This window comes from Callospermophilus lateralis, chromosome 18 (assembly GCF_048772815.1).
Source record: "Callospermophilus lateralis isolate mCalLat2 chromosome 18, mCalLat2.hap1, whole genome shotgun sequence".
In the NCBI taxonomy this organism is placed as follows: Eukaryota; Metazoa; Chordata; class Mammalia; order Rodentia; family Sciuridae; genus Callospermophilus; species Callospermophilus lateralis.
The window spans coordinates 57,932,237-57,944,240 of NC_135322.1; the positions used below are offsets into that span (position 1 = coordinate 57,932,237).

The 12,004-nt window shown below is 43.1% G+C and overlaps 1 protein-coding gene across 1 annotated transcript; it reads left to right on the forward strand.

Annotated features, from left to right (window-relative positions):
* Positions 1-416: 416 nt before the first annotated feature.
* Clec3a (C-type lectin domain family 3 member A) lies at positions 417-7,122 on the forward strand. The gene is made up of 3 exons (XM_076839468.1): positions 417-531; positions 4,720-4,803; positions 6,731-7,122. Exons 1-3 carry the CDS (start codon positions 417-419, stop codon positions 7,120-7,122), a joined length of 591 nt encoding a protein of 196 aa, XP_076695583.1.
* Positions 7,123-12,004: the final 4,882 nt, after the last annotated feature.

The window sequence follows — 12,004 nt, forward strand, 5'->3', positions numbered from 1 at the left end:
GAATTCATTTTCCAGAACATTTAATAAACTTCAGAGCTCCACATAAAACACTTAAATGTTGGGTCTTCAAGGAGACCCCAAGGCTCCCAGACTTTAGATTTTTAAAAAATAATAAAAAATAGGAAAACAGGCAAAACCCTTAATGAACTCTGATACACTCCGAGAAGGCAAATGAAACAGAATTAAAATAAATAAAAAGTCCAACATGTGGCCTGAGAACAAGGAGCCACCTTATGCCCTGGCCAGCCGAGGCATTCAAACATTTCGTCAGCAGGAGCTCAGCCAACCTCCTCCGCTCACGTTTATAAAGCTGGCCCAGGGCACCCAGGGCAAGATGTGGCCGAGCAGTCTCCTTGCTCCGTAGCTGCTGCTGCAGAGGGGCTGGCAGAGTAGACTCACTGACTAGCCCAGGAGCCATGGCAAAGAATGGATTTGTGATCTGTATCCTGGTGATCACCTTACTCCTGGACCAGACCACCAGCCACACGTCCAGATTAAAAGCCAGGAAGCACAGCAAACGCCGAGTGAAAGGTAACGGGACTGTTCAGCCCAGCCACCCTCGGGGCTTAGTGTGTGGAGTTGCCGGGCAAGTTCATATCTACCCACTAGGAGCCTGTCCCTGGTGAAAGCACAATGCCAGCATGTGCATGTCACTTTACAGGGAACCGAGTGAGTGAACTTTGGAATCTCTGAGAGTTTGATAGTTAAAGGAATTATGCGGGATTTTATAGTTATTGAAGAAAAGCTTTGTAATTTAAAAACTTTCTGGCTTACCTATCAGGTGGCCTTAGATATATGGCATGTTTTTCAGAGGGCGCTCACCTGGGTATGTGAAGTTGGGGCATTACGAATGACAGGGCAAGTAGAGTCCACCGTTATGTAGGAGTACTCAATACTCCTAAGTATTGAGTAGTTCCCTCAAATATGTTTGTAAGAACTGTGATCGTACTAATCGTGCAGCAGAGGACAGAACTGTAGGTACCCGCCAGCTCCTTTCTTGTCCTTAGCTACCTTACAGGTTTATTCCCTGGCCATCTTAGGAGAGTCTATGCCACCTATTTACATTTCTTATGTCAGAGCATCAAACTTCCTCTTTAAGATTATATGTCCACATGTAAAGTCGTGCAATGTTTGGAAACAAAATGGACTCTCTAAGCAATTCCAAACTTGGAGCGACTTGATATAGGCGAAGAGGTTTAAAAAAGTTGTCAAGAACTAAGTTAGGACAATGTATTTGCAGTTTGCTGAAACCGAGAAAGAGGGAAAAAAAAGAAGCCAGACCCAGGGGGACATTTCATCTCATCCTTTTAGCCATTTTCCTCTCAGGACATTTCAAGGGGGATATTACGGCACTGATGCCAATCTCACTTCATTAGGAAAAAAAAAAAATACCAATAAGATAAAAGTCTAGATTGCATTAGGGGTCCAAGGGGGCTTGTCTTGTGCTTTGTTTTAGTGATTTTAAAGGACCCTTTCCTGGGGTATTTATTTATGAAGTCTAGGTCTGGTGCGAGGTGTCCCAAGCAGAACCTTTTCCTTATAAAGGATTACATGTCCCTGTTCCTCCTTTTAATGAAAGGTTACAATATTTCTAATAAGTAGATGAAGTACACAGCTGAGGACCAGGATAGGGGAAGAAGGGAGAGAGACAGAGATGATCCAGGGTGATGTGGCAGATTTTTCTGGCCAGCCTCTCTTCACTGCTGGGAAAAGTAGGAAAAAAAATGGGGGTTACCCAGTAGGGAAGCAGGGAGAGAATGTCTATGTGTGCTCTCTCGCTCTCCACCCCCTTCTCCCCCATCCCAACACACATACTTTTTTGGGGAGTCCACAACTTAAACATTGCCTCTCCAAAACATTCCTCACCATCAGGTCCAAGACAGTAGACCCTGCTGGAGGTGAAGCAATAGCCATATTTTCTGAACAGGTCTTTCCCCATCCACCCATATACTGTGGTATTATTTTAAAGAGCTTAAAATATTTTAAAAGTTTATGAAGTCAAAAGTCCAAGCCATCTTTTCTACCCCAGTCCTTGTCACAGTATTACCCCCATTAAACATTGGGTGTTAATGTTTCCAGATTGGCTGTGCAAAATGTTTGGCAGGCAAATGGATCTAATTCGTCTGTTAAATCCTGGACAGCTCTCCATAGAAAACATATTTCATTCAAGATATTGTACCATTGTTTGGGCGGGTCATGACAATGTTCTCTCTTGGTAAATTTCTGTATGGCTTCCAATCCATCTCTTTATGGTACAGTGCCCCCAAGGAAGTGCTTTGTATACACATATCGATCCCCTTGCTAGACGTTATATTTCTTCAAGAAGAACTTCAGGTGAATGGAATTCTCTGCTCGTCTCTTCAAAAGATCTCTGCCCTCCACGCCCCGGGCTCAGCATGTGGGCTTGGCCATTCCCCTGCATCATGACAACAAACTGTACATGGATTCTTAAAGTATCAACATAGAGTTTTATTGGTCATATCTTCTGGAATATTGTTTTGCATTTCCATATTATATCTAATTCTGGGTAACAACCCTCATAAAATAAAAGGGAACCTTTTCAGAAATTCAAAATGGCAGTGAGCGAGCTCCAAACATGAGATTTCCCTGTGATTACTTACATCCTAGGTCGCAACAAATTATGTGTTGCATTAATAAAATACAAATTCTGCAGCGAAATGTAAATCCCTTTGTTCATCCCCATTAGCAACAAAGGGAGGGCAGCAGAAGCCAAGTCACCTGGATAATGACTTCCATAATGATCTCCCAGGAGCCTAACACTAATTCACTGTCTTGGTGCTAATTACAGTGTTTACAGTCTCCCAGTGGAGGCCACTTATTTAAATAGAAGGGAGCAGGATGCCAAGAGTGAGGGGGACGACAGTTGTCCAGTTGACAGCATAACTTGGAAGAGTCTTCGGAGGACTTTGCAAGCCTGGCCCAACAGCTGATGGCTTTTCATTCTAAGTGTGCCCTTTAGTCTATTCCTGTTTGAATGGTGCCTTGGAGAAAATCTCTGTCTTCTTGTATTTCTGAGCTGAACTGTTGATACTTTAAGAATCGATGTACAGCATTAAGTGAAGTAGAGGTGGGGCTGGCCCTGGATACCTCAGAAGGTGATTTCTTAACCCAAATGTGGAAACATCTGGCTTGTGAGTATGTTCAAGGGGATAATGCACTAGGACATGTTGATTTCAGACTGTCCTGAAAAAAATCCTAGGATTAAAAAAAAATTGAAATGGATTCTATGTATGGCATCCCCACAAAGAGACTTCTGGGAACAGTTCTTATAAAGATTTAAGCATCTACTCGAAGGCTATGTGCCTGGGACCAAGGAGTACAGGAAATCCCTGGGTGGAAGCAGATCAGAGGGGTGGGATGAAAACAGGCTTGAGCCAGGGAAATGCACGTCCCAGCTCTGCAGCTCACTAGCTGGGTGACCTTCAGCAGGCTCATTCCATTTTCTTTGCCTCTAGTTTTTCTTCTGTAAAATGGAGACAATGGTCGCATCTTTCTCATAGGAATACTAAAAGAATTAGTCTCCTGGAAGACAGTATATGTGGCTTTTAATATTTGTTTTTATGATTTACTATGATGTTATAAAGCTGTTTATGTCTAAGGGAGTCCCTAGCAGTTCTAGAGCTTGCATTTGGCCAAGGTTACTAATTTGTTACCACTTACCTATAGTCAAGTTGATGTTTGACAGCCAGGAAAATTCTTTAGTCTTGAATGTTCTTGGTTGGTGCTAAAGAAGTGGCTCATCCCTCATCCCATGGGTGAATTTCTACATGATCCTTTATTGCTCAGCCCTGCTGGGAGCCACCAGACTAGATGTATCAGCTGTAAATGGATACTAGGGACAGATGGCATGGGGTCCTACGTTAGTCTGAGTCCTGGAACTTACCTACCAATCACCTAGCTCCCTGGGCTGAGCCTTCTTTTCAATGAGAATCAGTTTTCTCCCTTTATTGCTATTTTTAAAGAGCACATTAGGGCTGGGGCTCAGTGGCAGAGCACTTGCCCAGGATGTGTGAGGCCCTGGATTCGATCCTCGGCACCACATAAAATAAAGGCATTCTGTCCATCTACAACTACAACTTTTTTTAAAGGAACACTTAAAATAACATGAAAGTATTTTATACACCATAAAGTACATGCCTCAAATATTATGGGCCTAGCATCATGTTAGGCATCAGGAATGCCCTGGGTAGTGAAAATATTCAGAAGGAAATAAGTGGTGATATATAGATCAGAGAAAGTGATCTGGAGAAAATAGACAATAATCAAATAAAGAGGATACAGACGGGATTCCAACCTAGAGCGTAATCAGAAATGTTCAGAGGAGCTGGGTGAGCTGGGCCAGGAGGGAGGCAGGAGTGGGGCAACCCGGGTGCACAGGGAGGGGAGACAGCTCTGGTTCTCCCACATGCCAAGAGCTGAAGAGTCCAAAGGCTTGTGACAAGGGGAATCTCATGGGGTGAGACAGAGGGGCAGAAGCTCCATCTCGCAAGGGCTCCCAGGGTTACAGCCTCAGCAATCCCTCGCCCCCGTCTTCCTGCCCACGCTGTCTTCATGCATGAGTTTTTCGTACACTCAGCCCAGTTTCCTCCAAATTGCCACTGCCTTGAATTCTGCATCCTGAAACTCTTTTTAAAGAATTTTATTTTAATCATACGCTTTCTTTCCCATCTACCTCATCCCACCCTAAAATGTCCCCAGAAAAGGATGGAGATCTGAAGTCTCAGGTTGAAAAGCTCTGGAGAGAAGTCAACGCCCTGAAGGAAATGCAAGCCCTGCAGACAGGTGAGACCCCCTCCCCCCACCCCACCAGCACCTCCTCCAAAGGACAGCAGAAGAGCACCGGTCAGGCCCCGTGCTCTAGACTAAGCCAGATCACATCTGGAGTTCTGGGTGACAGCTTTTCTTAAAAGAAACGTGGACAAACCGGAGATGTGTTCCAGTGAGAGGACCTGAAAGTTGGGAGATGATCGTTTTGGGAAATCAGCTCCATTTGCCAACCCTTCCTCCTCTATGTGGGTGGTACAGAAATAAAACTAGGTGGCTCAAGAATACTTCTAGAAGCCAGGCCATAATTCCTCTCTACTAGGTGGAGAAACAGAGTGAAGGAAGTATTAAATGACCAAAGCACAGCATTGACTGAATGTGAAATGTGTACCACTAGGAGAGCCACTGAGGTTAAATGACCAGGCTCACGGGCATCCCCCAAGCCACCCTGGGCATCAGATGCCTGTGGAGAGACACAGGTGAGAGCCAAGGCTTACCCACTGAGCTGTGTCCTGTGTTCCTGTTCACAGCCTGTGTGGCCACACATGCATCCAGAAGCTAGTCTCCAAGAGGGAGGAAATTAGAGTGCACTGGGCAGGTTCAGAAAAAGCCCTGGCCTGTAAAAACTTCCAGCCCTGGCAACAATATCCTTCATATCAACTCCAAAAGCAGAATGTAGAAGGCCCCACAGGAACTTGCCCAAGTACAAGGTCACACTTCAGGGAAGACACAAGTCACGGCTTTCCATCAAACATTTATAACTCCCGGGCTGGAGGTAATTACCAATCCAGGGTCACTTTTACCATAAGCAAAGTTTCCTAGTAACACAGTACCATGTTCCCATGTTCAGGTTTCTGGGGATATAGAATCAGAAAGTTAAAGTGAAGTTAAATGCTCATGCAGAAAGAAAAGAAAGTTTGGGTAAACTTTTACCCATATTCTGTCACTACACCTATTTTGTGAACCTACTAACAACTTAAGTTGAATATCTGATTTATGTCGACTCTTCCAGCTTGTGCCATGATGATTATCCTCACTTTACAGATGAGGAGAGTGAGACACACAGAAATTGAGTAAATTTATCTAAGGTTTACACAGCTAGGAAACATCAGAGAGGACACCATGGCCATGGAGCTGTGCTCAAAAAGTATATTTATGTTTACTTTATCCCAGGTAGCCCAAAAAGTATTACAAGGTCTCAGTTATCCCACTTAACAAAACCCTAGGCTCTGCAAACACAAATTCAGACTTTTGCTTTTGTTTTGATCATTTTGAAATCCCATCCGAATCCAAAAGTCCCAAGGAAATTCAGCATGTCACAGAGCTGCATAAATTAGGATGCACAGGTGTATCAAAGCAGCTAGAGGCTGAAGATCGTGCTTTGAGCTGGGCACAGTGGTGCAAGCCTGTAATCCTACTGGCTCTGGGGGCTAAGCCAGCCTCAGCAACTTGGTGAGGCCCTAAGCAACTCAGTGAGACCTGGTGTCTAAATAAAATACAATAACAACAACAACAACAAATGGCTGGGGATGTTGTTCAGTGGTTAAGCACCCCTTGGTTCAATCCCCAGTATTCCCCCTACCAAAAAAAATGCTTTGAGGGTGGGGCAGACCTGAATTGTGTAGAGGTGATTTTACATGCTATGCAAGTTACATTACCAACATGGCTAAGTTGTGAAAAGTAAGGATTTCTCTAAGCCTCAATGTCCTGATAAGTGGGGTAATGATATACCACTTCACAGGGTGGTCATGATTATTATGAGTTTGTGTATTTAAAGTGCTCAGCGCGCACACACCCACACACACACAAATCACCCATAAACATTAACTCATCATCACGGTCATATGTTATCCATTCCATCCAAGTTTATGGCTGTCTGCCAGGTCCAGTGCCAGGCATGGTACACTCAAAAGCAAATTAATGTATATACTTTCACATCCCACAGTGTGTCTTCGAGGCACAAAAGTTCACAGGAAATGCTACCTTGCTTCAGAAAGCTCGAAGCACTTCCATGAAGCCAATGAAGACTGCATTTCCAAGGGAGGGACCTTGGTCGTACCCAGGAACACCGACGAGATCAATGCCCTCCGAGACTATGGTAAGAGGAGCCTGCCAGGCGTCGATGACTTTTGGCTGGGCATCAATGACATGGTCACAGAAGGCAAGTTTCTCGATGTCCACGGATTCGCCGTTTCCTTCCTCAACTGGGACCGTGCACAGCCCAACGGAGGCAAGAAAGAAAACTGCATCCTCTTCTCCCAGTCGGCTCAGGGGAAATGGAACGATGAGGCCTGCCGCAGTAGCAAGAGGTACATCTGCGAGTTCACCATCCCTTAAGAGGCCCTCTGCAGATACATCCTCCAAGCAAGATCGGACATGACTTAGAGGCTGCTGGTCCCCAGGAATATGTCAAAATTGCAATTACTAATTGCAAAATTGCCACACAAGTGTCAAAATCCATAGCAATACAGGATCAGACAATTGTGCTACCATATTTCATTGTGAGTTTGCCCTTCAAGGGGTCAGAAAATAATGATCCAGACATGCATGCTATTAAAATGACATCTATGAAATGGGCTATCATATTCTTTCTCTTTCCTTGTTCCTCTCATTTGTGTAGACTCAGTCTGTTTAAAAATACAACACACTGCTTCAACCCAGAAAAGCAAGCTTAGGCTACCTGGAAGATTTTCTCTTGAAAGTTTAGCACAGGGATACTCTGAGAAATTTGTCAGAGGCGATTCTGGTGATACGAACATCATAGTGTATATTTATGCAACCTTATGTGGTATAAGTTAAATACTCCAAGTGGCTTCTTGATATGATCAACAGATGCAGTAAACACAAGATGTATGCAGCTGCTGCTGGTGCAAGTTGGCATACTGCCTTATCATACTTATTTTTCTGTAAGTAGGACTCTACTCTAAAACAGTAATAAAATGATAGTATAGTGTATTAGTTTTCCATCACTATAAGATACTTGACACAGTCTACATATGAAGTACAAAGGTTTATTTAGCTCACAGTTTGGGTGGTTCAAAGTTCAAGACTGGGCAGTCCTGTTGGCTTGGTTTATGATGAGGGTGGCAGATGGCAGCATATCCCAGCAGGGACCATGTTGGAGTAAATGGTCACATTTCAAACTATTGCACATCAAGAGAGAGGAGGGGGATGGTCAGAATCCCACAATATCTTTTCAGGGCATGATAAGGGCCTCCAATATGGCTCCATCTCTTAAGATCCACAGCATCTGCTAATACTCCCACCCTGGGGACCCTTGGGAGAAACAGATAAATGAGGCTACCTCAAGCCATAGCATATGATAAATACATAAAGCAGCAAATCATTTATTATTATCAAATATTCTGTACGGTGTCTAATTGTATGTGCTGTATCTCATACAACTGACAGAGCAGTGCATTCGTCTACACCAGTATGACCAAAACACATGAGTAGTGCCCTGCATTATGACCTTGGGCAGCTACCATGGCAGTGGGCAAAGGTCATATTTCAGCTCCATTACAATCTTATGGGACCACCATCATGTACCACCATGCATTGGTCAGACATTGCTATAGATGCATGCTGTGTGTATTTGTGGGATGAGAATTCCCTAAATCAGAGGTTCTGGGTGTTGTGTAACCCATCAACTTCTCTCTCATGCTCCATCTGCCCCACCTCCCATACACCTGCTAGCCCAGGGCCCTTTCTTTGAGTGGCTGCTTCCCCTGCTGGGCTTGTCTCTTGTGTGCTGCCTCAGGACCATGATGTCTGAGGAGGTTCTGATTTAGCTCTGTTTCTTTTGAACTCCCCCACCCAAGTTTTTTTTTTTTTTTTTTTTTTTAAAGTTCCCAGGCAGGGTCCAAAAAGACATGAGCAGGTAGCATGGGTGATGGATTCCATGCCCAGCATGATGTCAGTTTTCCCTTAAAGGGGCAATCCTGAAGCAGGACAAGAGCAGAACTTGTGGGCCAGGAGCACTGGGGAAAAGCCTATTTTCTCCTTCCTTTTGCATCTTTACTGTCTCCCTATATATATATGTTAGCTTTTTTAAAACTTTCTTTATATACTTAAATATATAATGATGGCGGAAAAAATCATTTAAGTCTCTTCAAGACAACCTATCTTTGGAAGTTGCAAGTTGGATTTAGGTAACACTATTCCAGAGCCATGCATTTAGGTAATTTTTTTTTTATCCTGCCAAATGCTATCCCCATGAAACTTCTCAACAAAATTGCAGAAAATAATTTCATCGCTTCAGATGAAGTTACAAAATTGAGGCTCTGGGAAGAGGGCTTTTTAGAAGGAAAAAATTCTCAATATATTCTGTCCTTCCAACAAATATCCAGTTTCTTTAAATTTTCACTGTTTTGTGAATCACATCTTGCTCTGCAAACTTTAATTACACATGCTTGGAATCAAGTTTTAGCTCTTTTCATCAGACAATAATAAAGCCTGGATTCTGATCAACGTGGATGTGTTTGTATGTTCATTATAGTCATTCAAACTATGTTGGTTTGTATAAACTTGGCAGAAAATACTCTGCATTTGACCAAACTGGTGACACAGATGTCTTCGGAGAACAGTTTCACCTGCAATAAATAGATGCAATCAGGGAGGGAGGGGGGTCCTTAAAAATGCATCAGATGAACTCATGCTTTCCAAGGCAACTCAACAGTGATGAGAAATGAGGGGGCAATGAGGGGATGGGGGTGGGCAGGAGAGAGAGAGAATGTGTGTGTTCTTGCCTAGCGCTTAGTTCATCATCCCAATCCCCTAAGGCCTGGTGTCAATTTCTGTGAATTCTATGAGCTGCCCCGTAATTCCCCCCAAGCTACAGACAAGTTCTCCTTTGTATTTGAGCTGCTTTAAAGTGGCCCATCAGCAAGGACAGGCTGGGAGATGATGCAGTGGCCATCTCAAAACCTATCAGCCAGGATGGGCTGGGTAGTGCTGCGGTTGCAAGTTCAAGTGGCATTTGACAGTAAATGGTTGGGGTTGGAGAATATCATGCCAATCGAAATAAGCCAATCCTGAAAACCCAATGGCTGAATATTTTCTCTAATATGTGGATGCCAATTTACAATAAGGCAGACATCATTAGAGAAGAATAGCATTACCTGAGACGGGGAGGGGAGGGAAGGGGAGACAGTCATAATGTCTCTTTCATTCTACTATGTATATATGTGACTATGACGAATGTGATTCTGCAATGTGTGCACTCAGATAAACGAGAAATTATATCCCATTTATGTATGGTATATCAAAGTGCATAAATACATTCTACTGTCATGCATAACTAATTAAAACAAAAAAATTTAAAAATCAGAGTGGTTTGAAACACAACTTCATTTCTCTTATGCACTTCCATGTCCAGGGAAAGGGGTTCTACTCTACGTCATGCTGGGAAACCAGAGAGCAGAGGAGAAGAGTGCTCTGGAGACCCACGACAGCCTTAGCTGGAACTACCCGATACAGAAACGGCAAACATCGTCTCTGCTCTGAGATCTGCAAGAGAATTCTGCCGAGTTCGCAGGAGGTGGAGAGCCAGGATCATATACCATACCTCCTATAGTTGGGTCTGTCACTTGCCACTAAAATAATGCTGACTAGTAAAATCTATGAAGAGAAGCAAGACTAGAAAGACCATAATCCAACCGAAGGAGAAAGTGGGTTCACAGAGAAGAATAGAGAGCAATAGGCTCATCACTAGGGAATGGAATCTCCGGGTCAGAGCTTCATCATCTAGAAACCAATTCTGCTTTGTTCAGCTCTTCACACCAGAACTACTACCTGCAACTCCAAAGGCAGGCTTTTAGCCTCTGGGTCATTTTCTAGGGGAAGGGGGCTATGAAAGTCTAAGTCTGTCGGGAGAGTGTATATGCAAAGCGTTTTATGAAAAGCCAGTAATTCCAGTTGCCCAACATATTTAATCTGCCCAAGTAGAGTGACCACACAGAGACCCAGTTTTCCCTGGTGAGTGCCGTCTTCCAAGTTTCTTAGGCTAGGAAAGGCCACATGGTCTTGGCCTTCTCCCTTCTCAGATCCATTCCCTTTGCTTTTGGGGCTCTCAGTTTATTGACACCCTTCAAAGGCATCAATCTCCCACTCAGCACAGGAAGGCACACTTGTTTCTCATTGCCTAGAATCTCTTCCTTCGTCAACTAGTTAAATCTTACTCACATGTCAAATCTCAGTTAATCAAGATTTCTCCAGGGAAACTCTGAGCTCCCACATCAGACCTTAGGATTGCACATGAGGACAAGAAACCAAAAATGCCACTAAATATGATGAAACAGATGAGGATTTCCATGTATTATACAAAGTCAGGACATGGGCAATTGTTAGTATTGCTACTTAGCAGGTTAATAAGGGCAAGAATAGAATTTCTGTAATCCTGTTCATATTTCCTCATAATCACAAAGTATCTGCGTTAGCTCCAGACATTATATCCACATGCAACGTGAGATGACACATAGAATGGTACCACCTTTCTGGTTTGTTCTCTTATGTCCTCCAGTAGATTGTCACTCAAATCTCATAGGTTAGAATTGCTGTATGGATTTGTTAGCCCCATGAAAAGCTGGGCGTGTGATTATTGTGCTGCATATCTTGCCACCCCCAAAGAAAATTTGGGTTCTGTTAACAAGAGGTAATAGAAAAATTTTTAAGGAACAGACTCTGCCAGGATCAAATCTCCTTGTTATAAATTCCCACTGCACCATGTACCTCCTGCTTGTTTGATTTTTAACAATTTTTTAAAAATTTTTTTCTCTCCCTTCAACACTGTAATCTTCAAGTTCTCAGGAATTGGAAAATTATGTTTTGTTTATTATTGTATTTCCACAGAACTCTTATGCATTGATTGTTCATTAATGCATTAACTGGTTTATTCAAACTAGTAAATTCATATCCCTCTGCTCAGGTACAAGATGCAAGCTCTATTTGCTATGCCCCAGGTTCCAAGCATGATGTTATATATTATTAAAGGAACAGATGATTTAAATATCATGAAGTCATTTTATCAGAGAATAGAAAGCTTCAACAGGAACTTTTTTCCTCTCTTAAATCTTTTACCTCCAGGTTGAAATATTTTGCTTTCCTAAAAGATTTGGTTTATTTCCTACTTAAAAACAGTAACGAGCTGGGTGTGATGGTGCTCACCTGTAATCAGCAACTGGGGAAGCTGATGCAGGTGGTTTGCAAGTTTGAGACCAGC

What these genes read in the sequence shown, in the direction of transcription:
- Clec3a (XM_076839468.1), top strand. Translation starts at nt 417, where the DNA reads ATGGCAAAGAATGGATTTGTGATCTGTATCCTGGTGATCACCTTACTC. An exon ending in CAGCAAACGCCGAGTGAAAG is followed by an intron (nt 532 to 4,719) that starts GTAACGGGACTG and finishes AAATGTCCCCAG; the next exon opens with AAAAGGATGGAGATCTGAAG. An exon ending in AATGCAAGCCCTGCAGACAG is followed by an intron (nt 4,804 to 6,730) that starts GTGAGACCCCCT and finishes CACATCCCACAG; the next exon opens with TGTGTCTTCGAGGCACAAAA.